A 17,247-nucleotide genomic window follows, 5' to 3' on the forward strand; every position below is an offset into this window, starting at 1 on the left:
CCTTCCCGCTCAGCCCTCCGTCCCTCAGTCCATCCCTCATCTGTCCGTCCTTCCCTCCTGCCAGCCTGGAGGCCAGGAGCGCCTCTGCAATGTGGCACTAGCCAGGGACAGGCAATAGTCCCCCCGTGCCTTGCTGCGGGTGGGAGACGCTCCCCCGGTGAGCCCACTGCAGTGACAAGGACCACACCGGGCTTGGCACCAGCGGGTGGGACCGGAGTGTGGGCATGGCCAGCAGCTGTCCCTTGAGTGTGGAGCTAGAGACCCCCCTCGTGGGACACCCCTTCACCCTGAGCTCCTGGAGCCCTGCGGGATGGGACACCCTAGGATAGGGCTGTCACGCACCTGATGCCTCTCAGGGCCAAGGGACACCCTGGGACGTGGCTGTTCCCAGCTCCCCCATCACTGTGCACAGAGCCAGGAGCAGGGTGGAGAGCTCCCTCCAGGACAGAGCAGTGTGGCGGGGCAGGAGGCTGCATCTGCCTCATCCCTGTCCTTAACCCCGTTCTCCAAACCTCCTGTCCCCCCCTCAGTGTCCCTTTTGGTGGCAGAGGGGGGAGGATCCCACCCCCGTCCCTCACTCTGCCGCGCCAGCAGCCCCACGCAGCATCACCAGCCACCCCCCAGGGCAGGGCCAGTGGGTGCCAGGTAGCTCCTGAACTCTGGGGCCAAACCTCCCGAAATCTGGGGCCAAACCTCGCCCAGGCCCTCAGGCAGGGCGGTGGGCTCAGAGGCAGCTGGGGGACGCCTCGCTGGGGTCCCACGCTCCTGGGGGTCCGTCGGTGCTAAACACCTCCGTGACGGCAGCACCCACTCAGCCACCCCAAGCCCTTCCCCACCCCACTCCCCCTGCACCCCCAATTTAGGGATGTGCCTGGGAAGGGCCCCCGGCCCCCGCCCCGGCCAGCGCCGTGCAGTGACCGTGACACGTGGCTCCCTTTTTATTGTAACGAACCGCCGCAATTAATAAAGATGACTTTGGTTACTCCGGGCCAGCGGCCACTTCCCTGCGGGGACATGGCCGGCACCGGGCTCGCCTTTCACCTGTCTCCCATCCTTTTGTGTCCGTGGGGTGGCAAAGGCGCGTGTGTGGCGTGGGAAATTGGTGACCGCGGGGTGGGAGAGGGGCTTTTGCAGGTCTCCTCGTGGTTCTCCCCAAGAAAAACCTCCCATGGGTCTTTTCCAGCGGGGTTTCTGCCTCTGAGTGCCCCGCCATGGATGTCCCCCTGTGGGTGTCTCTTTGTGGATGTCTCCCCGTGCCTCCCCCTGTGACTCCCCACGTGAGTCCCCGCTGTGACACCCCCGTGGGTGTCTCTCTGTGACACTCCTCGTGACTCCTGCATGACTCCATCTCCCCGTGGCCAAGACACCCTCTGTGATTTGTGCATGTCTCTCCTGAATCGTCCCTGGGTCTCCCCATGGGGGACACGCTGTGACTTTCCCCGGGGGTCTCGCCCTGTGGGTGTCTCCCCTTTGCTCCCCCCGTGACACCCCTTGTCCCCTCCATGGCTCCCCTCCATATTCACCCCTTGTCTTCCTCCGTCCCCCCTGATGACTCCCCCTCGTGTCCCCTCCATCCTCCCCTTCGTGCTCCCCCCCGTGTTCCCCCATGTCACCCCATGACTCCCCCTCGCTGTCCCCCCACTATTCCCCATGACTCCTCCTCGTGCCCCTCTTCGTCCGTCAATCTTTTTTCCCCCAGTGTCCCCACAATGTCCCCCTCGGTGTCCCCCACGATTCCACCACGGTGTTCCCCCCGTGTCCCCTTCGGTGTCCCCCCCGTGCCCCACATAACTCCCCCTCGGTGTCTCCCGGTGTCCCCAGCCGCTGTCGTTCCCCCCGTGTCCCCCCGTGTCCCCACCGTGTCCCCAGATGTCCCCCCGTGTTCCCCCGGTGTCCCCCGGTGTCCCCCCGGTGTCCCCAGCCGCTGTCGTTCTCCCCGTGTCCCCCCGGTGTCCCCCCGTGTCCCCCGGTGTCCCCCCGTGTCCCCAGCCGCTGTCGCTCCCCCCGGTGTCTCCCCGTGTCCCCCGGTGTCCCCAGCCGCTGTCGCTCCCCCCGGTGTCTCCCCGTGTCCCCCGGTGTCCCCAGCCGCTGTCGCTCCTCCCGGTGTCCCCCGGTGTCCCCCGGTGTCCCCAGCCGCTGTCGCTCCTCCAGCGCTGCAGTTCCCGCGCTGTCCGCCAGGGGGCAGCCCCGCCCCGCCGCCCCCTCACGGCCGTGACCGGAACGGGCGGGGCCGCGGCCGGGGCCGGGGCCGGGGCTGGGCCCGGGTGAGCGGGGCCGGGCGGGGGTCCCTGCGGACCCGGGCGGGGGTCCCTGCGCGGCCCACGGGGGTCCCCATTCCCTGCGGCCATTGCTGAAGCCCCGGTGCGAGCGGGCCCGGCCGGTAACCGCCGCGTCCCGCCCCCGGCAGGCATGTGGTCCGTGCTGTGGGCGGCCGTGCGCTCCAAGGCCCCGTACGTCACCTTCCCGGTGGCCTTCGTGGTGGGGCTGGTGGGCTCCCAGCTGGAGTGGTTCCTGCGCGGAGACCCCCCGGCCACGGCCCAGGAGGAGAAGAGCATCTCGGAGCAGCGGGAGGACCGCAAGCTGCAGGAGATCGTGGGCGAGGACGTGACCAAGGTGGTGAGCCTGAAGGACAAGCTGGAGTTCGCCCCTCGGGCCGTGCTCAACAGGAACCGACCCGAAAAGAGTTAATAAAGGGTGATTTGGGCAAAGGCGGTGCTCTGGAGCTGGGGACTCTCCTGACACCTGCACTGCTTCCAGCAGCCTCCCTCCTGCACCTGCTGCTCCTCACCCTGCCGGGCCCTCCGGAGGGTCAGGTTTGCCACCCCATGGATTTGCTCAAGGTACCCAGAGCTCGGTGGCAGAGTGGGCAGGGAGCCCTGTGTGGAGATGGAGAGAGCCTGAAACTCCTCAGCTCTCGCCAGGCCTGGCTCCTGCACCGCAAAACACTCTCGGCCTGGTTCCATCTGTGTCTCCTCAGGTTTGATTTCTTCCATGGTGTGAAAGTAGAAGAATTTTGGACCTGAGTGCCATGGGATGGGGTCAGGCTGACCACCAGTGACAGGAAGAACTGCTGCCCTGCTTCCAGATCTCCTGTGGCTCTTGATGAACCCCAACACATCCCCACACCACAATCTACTGCAGCAGCCATGGAGCTCTCTGGGGACCCCCTCCCTGCATCATCCCACCCAGGAACGGTGACAGGGGGAGCTGAAAGTCTTGGTCCTGCTCCGTTGTGGTGCTCTGAGCGTGGCGATGTGTTGGGAATGGGGAGATCTCTGCCCTCTGCACAATAAACTTCTGTCAGTCCTTGGGCCTCTGTGTCTCCTGCATCAGCACAGCCCCAGCCCTGTCTCTGGGCATGTCTCTGCTCTCTGCATGTTCAAGAAGCGGCTGCTGCAGTGGGACAAATGCCATTGCTGACCCTGGGCGGGCACTGCCCTCCAGGCCTGGCAGCAGGGTGGTGGGCAGGAAGGAGGAGGAGGAGGAGGCACCAAATTCCCAGCCTGTGCTGTGGCTGTGTCTCACTCCCAGCTCCCCCAGCTGCGTCATCTGCTTCCGTTTGACCTCTTTATCTCGAGGAGAAGGGCTGTGACAGCAGAGGGTGGGGTCCCAGGGGACAGGGGTCCCACTGAGGTGCTGAGCAATGAGAGGCTGGCAGCAGGCACTGGGGGCCAGTGGCTGGTGTCCCCACCAGGCTCAGGCATTGCTGGCACAGTAGGGACAAACCTCAGCCAGAGCTGTCTGAGCAGGGCCAGGGCCGGGGTTATCGCTGCCTCCTGGCTTGTTTTTTCCCGTGGTGCCTGAGCAAGGCCCCGGCTCTGCCCCGGCCCGGCCTTCCCCTCCCGGGGACGATAAATCTGCCGTGCCGGTGCGAGCGCCGAGGTCAGCAGGCAGTCAGCATTCACACCGCGCTGTGCTGTGCCCCAGAGCCATTCCTGCCCCGCTGACAGCTTTACTGCTGTGCTCCCGGCTCTGTTTGCTGCCCGAGCTGCTGTCCTGGGCTGGACTACTGCCCTCAGCTGGGCTCATGGCCCGCTACCGCCGGGAACACTCTGACCTTTGCTGCGAGGCCGGCTGAGCCTCGGGAGAAGGTGCAGAAGGGGCCTGGGTGTGATTTAGGGCCTGTCCCAAACCTGTGCCACTGCCACATCCCGCACTGGGGCTCACAGTGCCCACCGTGTTGCCCCCTGGCATGCTGGCACGGTGCCCTGAAGTAGCCCCTTCCCCTTTGTCTCCTGCTTTCCCAGCCAGGCTGTGGGGTGACGGCTGTTCCCTATTGTGTGCTGTGGTGGGAATGGTCCTGTTCCTTCTCCCAGCTGGGACCAGCTCGGAAACTGTCTCTGAAATGCCTTTGTTCACCCCGCGCCGCAGCGGCTCCCCCGGCTGTTTACAGCCCATTGATCCCCTCGTTCCCAGGGCCGGCCGGGCACAATCGGCCTTTGGGGGGGCCTCGCTGCCCCATTTCCTGCCCCATGCAGTGTCGGTCGGGGAGGCTCCTCCAGCACAGTGCTGGAGGGATGCCCCGGGGAAGGACTGAGCCCTGATGGTGACAGCTTGGGCATTGATGGCACCTGGCTGGCAGCCCCTGCCCTGCTCCCATCCCCTGCCTGTGGCACTTCCAGCTGTTTTCCGTGTGTCTGGGGACTCCCGTCCATCCGCCGGCACTGCTGCAGGTCTGTGGAGTCCTGCAGGCGCTGGGACAGGGGTGAAGCTGCTTCCCAGACTCGTTGCCTTTTCTCCTAAGCCTTCAGTGCTGTAAACCCACCCTTCCTCCCATTGAATCCCAACAATGTGCCGCTTGGGAAGTGCCGGCGGGACAAGAATAGGAGCGGGCAGCTCTCGAGGCTTGGGCGAGCAGCCGTGGCGGCTCACAAAAAGGCAGAGGAAGCTTTGCTGAGTAAGCCATTATGGTAAAACCCTGCCCTCCCGAGCCTGCACTCAGCCACTCTCGTGCAAATGCTAGGTCTGGTGCAGGGGGTTTGTGATCCAGCTGTTCCCAGCGTGGCACAGCTGGGCACTGCTGTGGAAGCCCTGCGTGCAGTGAGCCTGTCCCTGGGCAAGGAGTCCCATGCCTGGCCAGGAGGCCAGTGTTTGGTATGAGAGCATCCTCCAGGCTTGTCCAGCTCGAGGGATGTTCCTGCATCCGTGACTGCATGGTGCCACGGATCAGGGGTTGAACCCAGCAGCCACAAGCACTCCTGGTCTCAGCCAGCCTGTGGTGGCCATGCCCCAGGCTCACAGGGGGTCAGGGTGACTGCAGTGCTCTTGGCATGGCCTGAGGGCAGCTGCAGCTTCCCTATGGACCCTCTGTCCTGCCCAGGTCCTGCATTGCTCCTGGAATCCATCAGAGCAGCTGGTGAGAGGAGCAGGTGGTGGTTTCCTCAGGCAGGATGCTGGCAGTGTGCTTGCCCCAGCTCGCTGAGGGGACTGGGACAGCTGCTGTGTCGGGGGGACAGTGACATCCCCTGGCCATCCGGCACACCTGGATGGCTGCTCTGGATGTCCGGTTAGATCAGAGCAGGGATGCTCCAGCTGGGGATGAGGTGACCCTGTGCTGGCTCTGGGATGGCCCAAGGCCATCTGGGCCCTTCCTGCAAGGCCTGCAGCGATGATGCTTTGGGAGCAGAGGAGCAGGGTGGGAGCTGGCGGGGGGAGCAGGGGCTGGCAGTGACTCACACTCTGGTGTCCCATCCTGGTGCAGTGCAGTGGCCCCAGGACACCCTGGCCCTGCCCACAGTGGGGTGGGCCCGGGGCACCCAGACCTTCCCGCAGCACGGTGTCCCCACAGCCCTGGAGCACGGCGGGTGCTCACCCCGGCTCTGCTGGAGAGCAAATAAAACATCCCTCAGCGAGTGTCCCACAGCCCCTGGAGACTTCTGCTCCCTCCCAGCCCAGGCTTTTCCCAGGCTCTGGTTTTGCCCTTTTCCTGAGAGCAGCCAAGTCTTTCCCAGACTCCACGTCTCGCTTCCTGCTATGGCTCCCTCCACGCTGCTCCTGGAGGCTCCTTCTGTGGCCAGAAAAGGCCCTGAAGTGCCGTGGGAGAGGAGCAGCTCTGCTCTACACCAAGTCACATCCCTTGAGCCATAGCTGGGGACAGCTACAGGGGAACATGTTCCCTTCCCATTCAGCACTGGCTCTTCCTGCAGGTACAGCTCAGGCTAGATTCCCTATCCCCAGCACTCCAGGACCACTGTGGGTCCTCATTTTTAGGCCACATGGATCTTCCCATGCCACAAAAAGCCCCTGGCTCTGCAGGCAGCAGCCTCTGCTTGCCTGGTGTTGCATCAGGATGATGGCCTGAGGTGCTGGCAGGGTTAGGAGCCATGCCAGGGTGGGCACAGGGTGCTGGGCACTGCAGTCCTGGTGCCTCCACACGAGGAAACGGCCAGGGCGAGCGACAATGTCAGGATGCAGCTATTGAGTGCATTTCCTCCCTCCTGCAGTTCTCACACAGGGCTACATTGTCTGCCATGCCTGTGCATGGAGGGACCCTAGTGGAGGGCTAAATATAACCCCAGGGAGGAAGGGAGCTCCGTGGGGTTTGCTTTTCCTTCACTCTGCACCACTGGCAGCGGCTGGAAAGGGCAGGATTATTCCTGGTTTGGGGTTGCCCCAGTGGTGGCTACTGTGGGCTCAGAGTGCTGGGGTCAAGGCTCTGTGCCCGGCCTGGCAGGATGCTCCTGACTGCTCCCACTCCCCCTGAGGACACACCTGGGCATTGACAGGGCACTGTGGGCAAGTGTGGCCATGCTGCCACAGGCCTGGCACCCTCCTGCCCAGCTCTCTGCCCTTCTTCCCCCTCAGATGTGGTTCTGCTCCCACCTCGGCTCTCCCTGAGTGGGTCAGAATTAGACACTTCTTGTTTGCTGTATGCTGGGAAAGGTTAAAAATAAACTCCTTGGTGCTTGGCCAGCAACTCAGACAGAGCCTTTCAGGCAGGACAGCCCTCTGTCCCAGGCCATGGCAGAGCTGAGCAGGGTGACTGGTCCTAACTGGGAGGAGGGCAGAAACCTCCCTGCAGAGGAGCCCCAGGGCTCCTGGGGACTCTGACTGGCATTAGACCAACATCCCCAGCAGGAATTGGGGAGTGTGTGGTCCCTCCAGGACTGGCAGAGCTGCCTCAAAGTGTTTCTTAACTCTGGGGGTGCCCATGGGAGCCCCTCACCTCAGCCCCCAGGCTGCTTGTGCCAACATGGGACTCAGCATCATCATCCAGGGCCGGGTGTTGGGGGTGTGAGTGCCGTTCCCACAAGGGACCAGAGGGAGCTGTTTACTCAGGAGGGAGAGTGGAGGTGTGAGAAAGGCCTGTCTGGCCACTGTCTGTCCCCGGGCTGTGCCAAAGGGTTCAGCCTGGGCTCTTATCAGCTCCAAACTTTTATTTGCCTAAGGGCTGCCCGCCCACCTTCTGGGAGGCTGCTGCCAACCCCGGCCCCGCTGCTGCCCCCTCCCCAGCCCGGCCTGCAGGTAAGCCCCTCGCTGTTGTTGTTGGCAGCATGTCCCGGCGGCGGGGGGTCACTGCAGCTGCCCCGAGGCACTTTGTCACAACACGGGAACAATGGTGGGACACGGAGCTGTGTTTGTGCAGCGCCTGGGCACTGCACTATCCAGGCAATGGGAGGGAGGGGGGTCTCAGCTGTCTTGTTTTCCACCTTGCAGGGTCACTAGGAAAAGCGTGATGCTCCCCCCTGCCAACAAAAATAGGAGTCCAGGAGAGGGGAGGTGACCCGGGGACACTGTGGTGGGTAAACATGGCACGGCTGCTCTGTTCCCTTTCACTCGGGTGTTTCCTCCTGACCCAGCACACCAGGCTGCTCCCCCCAGAGCTCTGCTGATACCTGGGGAGCAGTGGGAGAAGTGGGATGTGGTCCCCCATTGTGCTGGGGTGGCCTGGCAGGTCCCAACTGGGCAACAGTGGGAGCAGGGCAGGATCCTTCCACAGCAGTTCCACCCCAGCATCCTCCAGGAGGGCACAGGGAAGAGCTGGGAGCTGCTGCTGTGCCCAGACCCCCACCCCAGTGGGTTTCAGCCCCCTTGGCCCCATCAGGGAGGAAGCCAAGGGTGTGCTCGGCTCCCAGCCCAAGGGCAGCACAGCTGAGTGCCTCCCTCCTCATTTCCTCCAGTGGCCGATGGCAGTGATACTGCCCCATATCACCCATATTTCATTTTCTCCAGGGTATTTTTAGCCTGTCCCACCCTCACTGGAGAGGCCCTCGACAGAGAGCAGGCTCTGCTCTGGCCTGGCTTGGCTGGGGAACGAAACAACAGCCCCAGCCACATTGTGTGCCTTTATCTGTGGCTCATTTCCACCTATTATGCAGCCACGAGCAGCTCCATGGCTCTGCTGGGTTTATCTGCAGCAGAGGGAGAGGGGCTGAGCTCTGCTTTGGTCCAGAACGGGGCTGGGACGTGACAGTTCTGTCAAAACCCTGAGTTAAGGCTGGCCTCAGGGGGATAGGAGGCCACAGCAGGGAGGCTTGTGCTTTCAGTGGGTGAGTGGCACCCACAGCACAACTGGGTGTCCACTTTCCCCTTCACCCCAGAGGACAGCATTTCCCCCTCCCTCAGCCCCAAACCCTCACCTGCCCTCCCAGAGGCAGCTGGAGGCTGCAGGAAGCACAGTCACACCTCCTTCACCTTTTCTCATTCATCCAACTTTATTCAACAAGATGCAACACGGAATCTGCCAGGGGAAGGGAAACAGTGCTGAGGGCAGTGCCCACACCCCACCCTCACACCTGGGTCACACAGGACCTGCAGCCCCTTGGTCACAGCAGGACAATTCCCTCTCACAGCATCAGTGGGCTGGGGAAGTCAGGGTGACAGCTCCTGTGACAACAGTTTGTCCTTCCACCCCCCCCTCCCCGGCCCCTCAGCCCACAGCAGGAGATGACTAGTGCAAAGTAATAAAAACCCCAAAACCCCCAAACTATCAGGTGCTGGGCTGATTCCTCCCTAAACCCCACGGGGCTCCAAGGCACATGGCCAGGCTGGACACGGCTCCCCAAAGTCCCTGCAAACTGCACCTTTAAGGCAGAAACTCCATGCTCAGCCCAGCAGGTTAAAAATAACTTAAAGGCACACATCCCATGGGAAAGAGCCCAGGGCTGGGAGGGGAGGAACTCGCACTCCTGGGTCACCCACAGTGACCCAGGGAGCTGCTGGTGACAACACAGCTGGCTTAACCCCTCTGTGTCCCATGGGGAAGGGGCAGCTTCTGCAGCAAACCCTGGGCAGGTGCCAGGGCCACAGGAATGGGATGGGGCTGGTGGCCAGGATCAGTCAGAGCTGCCCCAGCCCAGCTTTCCCGGCAGTCCCCGGCTCAGCCTGCTCGGTGTGGAGGCTGCAGACGAGCAGCTTCCCATGGCTGCACTCCTGGCTCTCACGCCGGGGTCTGGCTGAACCACAGCTCCCAATGGCCAGCAGGCTCCAGCCATGGCCTCAGGGACAGCCTGTTCCACGGCGTGGCTCCAGGGCTTTCTCCCTTTCCCACGGCAAGGCACACAGGACACGCTGTCCCGGGGAACTTCGTGCAGTTTCCTTCCTTGCAGGGTCTGTGGGGAAAACCGGCTCCACGAGAGCTCCACGGCCGTGCTCCCGAGCATCCCATCCCAATCCCAGGGCGGGCAGGTCTCTGGAGCCTCCAGAGGGGAATGTGTACAGCACAGAACCAGGCAGGAGACAGCTGCCTGCCCACAGCCAGCACCTTTGCAGGCACAAGGGACGGAGGAACGTCCCCCTGCCAGCCGGGGCCAGCCCGGCACTACACGTATTGCTTTTTGGAGGCTGAGCTCCCGGGCCGGCTGCCCGGCTTCTCCTCTGGGGCAGAGGCTTCAGCAGCCCCGGGGGCGTAGGGGTCCGACAGGGGCCTGCTGCCACTGCCCAGTGCCAGGTTCTCCTCGTTGCGGTAGTTGGCCCAGTTCTGCTCGCTGGAGAGCTTGTTGTAGGTCTGGTAGGAGGGCGCGTGGCTCTCGGCCATGGGCAGGAAGGGATAGTGCTTGGGCGCGTAGGGACTCGAGACCATGTCATCCACAAAGGTGTCCTGACTCGGTCCAGCTGGCCCCGACACCTTCTTGATGTTACTAAGCAGGCTCTTGCAGCAGAGGTGGAAGAGCTCCAGGAGGTTCAGGATTAAAGAGATCAGGCCCATCACCAGCATGAAGATGATGAAGATGCTCTTCTCAGTGGGGCGGGAGATGAAGCAGTCTACCTGATGGGGGCAGGGGTCCCTTTTGCACACGTAGCGGGGCACCATGGAGAAGCCGTACAGGTACCACTGGCCCACGAGGAAACCGGCCTCAAAGATGCTCTTGCAGATGACGCTGGTGATGTACGTCCACATCAGGGCCCCTCGGATCTTGAGCCGCCCGCTCTCTGTCATGTAGATCTTGGACATCTTCTTCTCCAGGGCTGCCAGGGCCTGCTCGATCTTCGGGTCCTTGCTGTGCACAGCCCGAAGCTCGCTCTCCTGCTTCTTCAGCTTCTCCTCCTTGCGGGAGAGATAGACAACGTGGCCCAGGTAAATCAGGGTCGGGGTGCTGACAAAGAGGAACTGGAGCACCCAGTAGCGGATGTGGGAGATGGGGAAGGCTTTGTCATAGCAGACGTTGGTGCAGCCTGGCTGCTTGGTGTTACACACGAAATCCGACTGCTCGTCCCCCCACACGGACTCCCCGGCCAGGCCCAGGATGAGGATGCGGAAGATGAAGAGCACGGTGAGCCAGATCTTCCCGATCACGGTCGAATGCTCCTGGACTTGGTCCAGCAGTTTCTGCAGGAATTCCCAGTCACCCATCTTCTAGGAGCCCTTTGCCTCTGCCAGCAGAGAGAAGAAGCAGCCACGTCAGTGCCCTGTTTCCATGCTGGGGAGCACAGGGCAGATGTGACCACCTAAACCCTGCTTTTTCAGGATATAGCTGCTCTGCAGAGTGCCCCAGCAAACCCTCTGAGGAACATCCCACTTCTGAGGGAGGGAGGCTTCCAGGCAGCGTTTAGGAGCCCCAGAGGGCTCCTCCTACACAGCGCAGGAACAGAGATCTGGGAGAGACAGGGATTCTCCCCTCCCAGCAGCGCCCACGGCTCGTGGCTCTCCTGGCCGCTCTGGGGACAGCCCGCAGCCAGTGGGGCTCTGGGGCTGCCCAGGGAGCTCCGGGCACCTGGAGAGGAGGCACTGTGGGGACTCACTAATTTGCTGCTGCCCTGTTCCCCAAAAAGCAGAGAGGAGGATGGTCTAGAGGGGAAGCACAGCCCCTTGGGGTACAGCTGCCACAGTGCCTATTCAAGGCTCACCCCAAACTGAACAGACAGCCCCCCAGCAGCTCCCTTGCTGCAGGGAGATGGACACCCAGCCCCAGTCCCCTCCCATTGCCAGGGGATCCCCAGCACCGCTCACCACCCTGCTGCCACTCCCGGGATTCTGGGGAGCCAAGCCCGCACCCCGCGGGCGCTCAAGCCCGGCTGTGAGGGAGGGACAGGGCGGCCGCAGCCCTGACTCCTCATTAACCGCTGCTAATTAAGCAGAGAAGTGCTGGCTGTGCCGTTAAAGGAACCCCCAGCAGCGGTGGGGTGCCCCGTCCCCAGCACGGTGTCTCCGAGCGGTCACGGTGTCCCGGCGGTGCCGGCTGCCCGCACTCACCTCCGCCGCGCCGGGCACGTCCCGCCGGGCTCGGGCCGCGCTGAGTGTGAGGGGTCGGGCCGGGTGGCTCCGCTTATTCGGGGCCCGGGGAAGCCGGAGGAGGAGCGTGGGCAGGAAACTGGGGGCCGGGGCTTAGCACCGGGCCGGCCCGAGCTGCAGGTGTGCGGGGCCGCCCCCTCCCGCGGCCCCCGGACGAGGGGGCGGCCCCGGCAGGCGGGGCGGGGGCGGCCGGACCCGTCGGGGCCGAAGCTGGAGAGGAACGGTGGGAAGTTCGGGGGCTCCCGCACTCTCATCTACCGCTGCGGGTCCGTCACCGGGCAAACCCGCTGAAGCAGAGACCCCGGGATGTTCCGTTCCCCGCCGGTGTCCTGGGGATGTTCCGTCCTTGCCCGCCCCGCCCGGACCGCGGCTGCGGCGCTCGTGGTTTGCCCCCGAGGGTCCGTGCGGCGCGGCGGGCGCTGGGTGGTGCTGGAGCCCTACCGGAGCCCGGCTGCCGCCCCGTATCCCGCCGGTTCCCGGGATGGGCCCCGCCGGTGCCTGGCCCCCATCCCGTATCGCGCAGGCTCCCGGGCTGAGCCCCACCGGAGCCCGGTTATGATCCCGCGTCCCGTCGGTTCTGGGGATGAACTCCACCGGAGCCCGGTTATGATCCCGCGTCCCGTCGGTTCTGGGGATGAACCCCACCGGAGCCCGGCCGGGAACTCCCGCGCAGGTTCCAGACGGAGCTTTGCTGTGGGGGTCTCAGCACACCCCGACACGCTCGTGGGGCTGTGAAATGCGGGCGGGCCGAGCGGGGCTGGGAACAGCCGACCCTCAGCTAGTGCTGCTTAAGGAGAGATTAAATGGAAATCATTTCTATTTATTGTAATATTTATCAAGGTTTAGTAAATAATTGATGCTCATCCCTCCTTGATTTCCTTGGGGGCCAGCGTGAGGTTCTGCTGAATTAAAGTTTAACGACGCGTGACAAGCTGGGAGAGGCGGAACGGGCGGACGTGAGCTCGGCTGTGGGCTCGACCAGTGCTCAGGCGGATGAGAAGGACCTGGCTGCAGGCTCCTGAGGAACCTCTGCAAATCCATGTCTTCTGCCCTCACCAGCCCCCCAGTTTCCAGCGTGCAGAGCAGATCTTGGTGTCTCCAAACATGACATTTATTGGACTTTTGGATCTGTAGCCTGTGCCAGGTGTGATGTGCATCTGAAGTTAGGGGGGACACAGAGGTACCAAGGGAAGCAGCAGAGCCAGCAAGGGCTTTTGGGCAAGACATGGCTTGGTGCTTGTTTGAGCCAAGGGGGAGAAATAGCAAACTGGGCAAACTGGGCCAGCAGAAGAGTTGCCAACAGACTGGGGCCCTGGTCCTCTGTCATTACTTCGGGTGCATGAAGAGAGCTCTGGCCACAGAGCCCAGAATTCCTTTGGTTTCTTGGTACAAAAGAAAGCAGTGCATGAGTGAGGCATGGTGAGCTGGAAGCACTGGCACACACTGGGTGACACCAGCGCTGGCTGGGCACCAGCTGGGGGCACTCACACCCAGCACGGGAGCAGCAGAGCTGCAGGACCCAGGAGAAGCTCTGGACACGGAGGATCTGTGTGCTGCTGTGATGTCCATGCTTGTGGCACTGCTGCCTGCAGAGCTCCAGGGCTGCCCTTGCCTTACCTGTGTCTGCTCAGGCACCTGTGGGTCTCTCTCCAGGGACATTACTTTGTTGGGTTTATTCAATTTTCACACAGGTTGACTCTTGAGGGTTCAGGGATTTGCCAGGCTGGAAAAGTCAAGTTGAGGGGAATGTGAACCAGCTGGGATGGGTGAGGTCACAGCTCTTCTCCTCTGTAGGAAGAACAGACACCCTCAGTCATGGCCACAGGCAGCCAGCACCAATCTGCCACTGAGCGTGTCCGCACCACTGGGACAGCCAGGGATGTGCCCGTGGTCCCAAGCAGGAGAGTTCCCATGGATGTGTCCCCCTCCCCTTACAGCCACCAAGGTCCTGGTTGAAGAGTCTGGTGGTCACCCGTGGTGCCAACCATCCCTGGCACATACCAGGACACTTCTTCCCCCACCACCCTTCCCAGCACCCCTCAGAGAGCAGTCAGGGCTGCCACACACCTAGGCTGGGCCTTGTTGTCCTTGTCCTCTGACTTGACGTGGCAGTGGCAGGTGGAGGCCTTGCTGTAGCTGACAGAGCGCTTGGTGGATTTCCTCCAGTTCCTTGTCCTCCGAAAAAGTCGCTTGAAGATGAGGTAGAAGATCTCACAGACGGTGAGGACGATGCAGATGGAGGAGGCTCCGACCATGAAATAGGTGAAGACCCTTTTCTCAGTTGGCCGAGCGATGTAGCAGTCCACGGTGTTGGGACAGGGTTCCACGTTGGCGCACTTGACCAGCCGTGGCAAATCGAAGCTGTCCCACATCTTGTGGAGGAGGTAGAGGAACAGGATCTCTATGATAAGCTTGAAGAAGAGGCTGAACAGGTAGGTCCACCACAGCCCGCCGTGCTTCTTGCCCGTGTTGCTGTAGAGCTTGGGGCAATTCTCTCCATTCTTCTCCCGGTTCTTCCTCTCGCGGTCCTCCCGGTAGGCCACGTGCATGATGACCAGGAGGGAAGGACAAGTGACAAAGATGAGCTGCAGGGCCCAGAGGCGGATGTGGGAGATGGGGAAGAAGTGATCATAGCACACATTGGCGCAGCCCGGCTGCCGCGTGTTGCAGTCGAAGTCCTTCTGGTCGTCGCCCCAGACCTTCTCGGCCGCCACCACGTAGACCAGCACACGGAAGACAAAGACCAGGGAGAGCCAGATGCGGCCGAAGGCTGTGGAGTACTTGTTGACCCCGCTGAGCAGCGCCTGCAGTGTTTTCCAATCCATGGCAGCTGAGGGAGACCAGAGTCACCCAACCTGGAGAGGTAGAAGGAGCAATGGAGACACCGCTCGGGCTGCACATCTCTCACTACACTAACCCTCACTGGCCTCTGAACCCTCTCCCACGCCACATTACACTCATCTAGGATGGAAGCTCTTCGCCCCTGCAGACAGTACAGCCCATCCTCACACACTCTCAGTGACAGAAGTGACTCAATCTCTCTGCACTTCCTTCTGACAGAGCCTTTGCTGTCAGGGATGAGCCACCCAGCCAAGTCCCTGCCACCAGCTCTGTGCCTGATTGTGTGTGCTGGTGCAAACTGGCAGCACAATCTGCTGGAGCAGGCCAGGATCACCAGCCAAACGGGAAATGGCTGCTCCTGCAGCGCTGAGGTGCTGGGACATGCCAGTGACATGTTTTCTGTCTCACAGGTGATTCCTGAGGCAGCCGAAGGGGAAATGGCTGCTCCCGTCCCAGCTGGGGTGCTGGGACATGCCAGGGACATGTTTTCTGTCTCACAGGTGATACCTGAGGCAGCCCAAACACAGGTGACAGTGGGGCTGCAGAAAGTGAGAGTCCATGTGTGTCACAGTCTGTGTGTGTCACCAGCATGTCACCCTGGCCAGTGCTCTGCTCCTGCTCTAGCAGAAACCCCGGAGGTGCCGACGGCCAAATCGGCTCTGCAGCTCAGCCTGGGGCTGCCCTGTGTGAGGAGGGAGACGTGCTAAGCCTGACCTGGAGCTTTACTGCACCTGGATTTACAAACCCAGGTGGTTTTTACAACCCTCTGGCCTGTGAAGGTGTCTGCCCTGGCAAAGGGATTCACAGAACACCGGGTGGCTCCTACTTTTAAGGAATTGCTGCTTCCTGGTGCCCACCCACTGCCTTCCAAGACGTACCTGGAGGAGGCTCAGGCTCCTTCCCCACTCACCGGGGGCTGTGGGGTGGGAAATGTCCAGCACGGGGCATAGCCAGGGCACGATGGCAGACTGGTGATCAGGGTCCTCTCATCCACTGCACTGCGCGGTGTCCCAGGGCTGTGGGGTGGAACAGAACCTGGAGCACTGCCCGGGTCCCATGGAACACTCTGGGAGTCTGTCCTTGCCCAGGGCCACCCCGCAGCAAACCCCAAACCTGTGGCTGTCCTCCCACACTTCTGGCCCAGGGACGCACTGGGAAGAGTGGCTGGGCCGAGTGGCCCCAGGCTGGGGTCCCTGGGGTTCCATCTGCCAAGTGCCAGGGCTGTGCCTCTGCCCATGCCCACACACCTTCACTCACCACCCTGTCTGAAACCAGATCTTCCTCCCTGGCAAACCCTTGCCCGGGAGTCAGGGTGGGGAGCAATCACTGCGTTCCCACCCAACCCTTGGATTTAAAACTGGGAGAGGGGAGCTGCTGATGGAACCTGGAGACTCTGCATGCCCCCAGTGCCAGCCTGCCAATTCACCCACGACCCCATCCCTGGTGCCAGTGAGACCAACCCAGCACCCACCTGCCCATAACCCACCTGCCCAGCACCGGTGTGCCCAGTTCAGCCCAGCGCTGGCTCCAGTCATGGACCCGCAGCGGGGCAGGAAGGGGTTGTGGTCTCCGTGCCAAGCTCCGTGCCAATCCCCGTGGCAGCGGGTGAGTGCAGCACTCCGTGAGCCCCCAGGGGCTCCCCAGTGCTGGATGGCAGCCAGGCAGAGCAGGGGCAGCGCTCAGGTGTGCTCAGCTGCGCCGGCAGTGCCCGTTTGCCTCCCGCAGAGCCCGGTACCTTTGCCAGCCCCCAGGATGCCAACCCACTGCGTCACAGTCCTGCCCTGTGTGGGCGCAGGGCGTTGGACCCGACAGCGCCCTGCTCCCACCTAGCTGCAAACTCAGCAGAACTTTTCTCAGGGGGTCTCTGCTCCTTTTGGGTGTGGGACAGAGGTGGCCATGGGGTGGCCATTGCTGCTCCTCAGGGTGCCACGCTGTGCCATCCCCCTTCACCACCCCATGAGATGGGGACCCCGGCACAGCCTGGGCGTCCTGATGTGGCACTGTGTGATGTTGGGATCCCCACCTCTGACCCCACAGTCACAGCAGCCCCAGGTCCCACCTGCACCCTGTTACACCTTACCACAGCTCCCACCTGCCCCCCGATACCCCGCGGGGCTGTCCCCCCTCAACCCCGGCAGCCCCGGAGTACCCTGTGCCCCGGCAGGTACCTGTCCAGGTGGGAGAGCCAGAGGAAGGTGTCCGGATGGGATCGGGGAAGCTCCTTCCCAGCCTCAGCGCTCCTGCACACACAGGGTTTGTGTGAGCGTGCGAGGGGAGGGGAAGGGTGGTTGGTTTGGTTCCCAGTAACTGGGTGAGTCTGGCAAACAGCTCCCGGAGAGGCTCTCGCCGCGCACATGCACACACACGCTCGGCTCGAACAACAAAAGGCAGGTCAAATCCCGCAGGGAGATCGGCACAGATGCATTCCTCCCCAGGAAACACCGGCAGCTCCTTCCAGGTGATGTCCCATCCCCTGCAGGGCACTGCAGACTGGCAGCAAGGCCAGAGACCTCGCTCTGTCCCCCTGCTCTGGGCCCACCGGCAAGCGCTGCCCAGAGTCCCAGATTATGCAATTGCAACCCACTTTTGAAATGATTTTGCCTTAGTAATAGTTTTGCAACAGCTCATCGGTATCTCCAGCCTACAGGAACTTGCAGGCACCGCCCTGGCGGGGCCGGTGTGGCCAGGTGGGACCTTTCCCATCGAGCAGGGTGGCACCAGGGTCCCCGAGCAGC

At 62.6% G+C, this 17,247-nt stretch overlaps 3 protein-coding genes across 4 annotated transcripts; 1 reads left to right on the plus strand and 2 right to left on the minus strand.

The window, feature by feature from the left end:
- The first annotated feature begins 2,221 nt into the window (after positions 1 to 2,221).
- SMIM12 (small integral membrane protein 12) lies at positions 2,222 to 3,306 on the plus strand. The gene is made up of 3 exons (XM_084222561.1): positions 2,222 to 2,264; positions 2,408 to 2,840; positions 2,978 to 3,306. The coding sequence occupies exon 2, from the start codon at positions 2,410 to 2,412 to the stop codon at positions 2,686 to 2,688; it is 279 nt and encodes a 92-aa protein (XP_084078687.1). The 5' UTR covers positions 2,222 to 2,264; positions 2,408 to 2,409; the 3' UTR covers positions 2,689 to 2,840; positions 2,978 to 3,306.
- Positions 3,307 to 8,653: 5,347 nt separating this feature from the next.
- On the minus strand, positions 8,654 to 11,802 carry GJA4 (gap junction protein alpha 4). Its single transcript, XM_084222624.1, has 2 exons — positions 11,633 to 11,802; positions 8,654 to 10,812 (listed from the first exon to the last, which is right to left on the minus strand). Exon 2 carries the CDS (start codon positions 10,790 to 10,792, stop codon positions 9,761 to 9,763), a length of 1,032 nt encoding a protein of 343 aa, XP_084078750.1. The 5' UTR covers positions 10,793 to 10,812; positions 11,633 to 11,802; the 3' UTR covers positions 8,654 to 9,760.
- Positions 11,803 to 13,303: 1,501 nt separating this feature from the next.
- GJB3 (gap junction protein beta 3) lies at positions 13,304 to 15,516 on the minus strand (the record flags this gene model as incomplete). 2 transcript variants are annotated; one of them, XM_084222581.1, is made up of 3 exons in its annotated part: positions 15,391 to 15,516; positions 13,739 to 14,526; positions 13,304 to 13,459 (listed from the first exon to the last, which is right to left on the minus strand). In XM_084222581.1, the coding sequence occupies exons 2-3, from the start codon at positions 14,494 to 14,496 to the stop codon at positions 13,444 to 13,446; spliced, it is 774 nt and encodes a 257-aa protein (XP_084078707.1). In that variant the 5' UTR covers positions 14,497 to 14,526; positions 15,391 to 15,516. The 2 variants fall into 2 exon arrangements, with proteins under 2 accessions (XP_084078707.1, XP_084078706.1); XM_084222580.1 differs by lacking the exon at positions 13,304 to 13,459 and having other exon boundaries at positions 13,711 to 14,526.
- Between the last annotated feature and the right edge of the window lie 1,731 nt (positions 15,517 to 17,247).

Source organism: Fringilla coelebs, assembly GCF_963513975.1.
Source record: "Fringilla coelebs genome assembly, chromosome: 28".
NCBI lineage: Eukaryota > Metazoa > Chordata > Aves > Passeriformes > Fringillidae > Fringilla > Fringilla coelebs.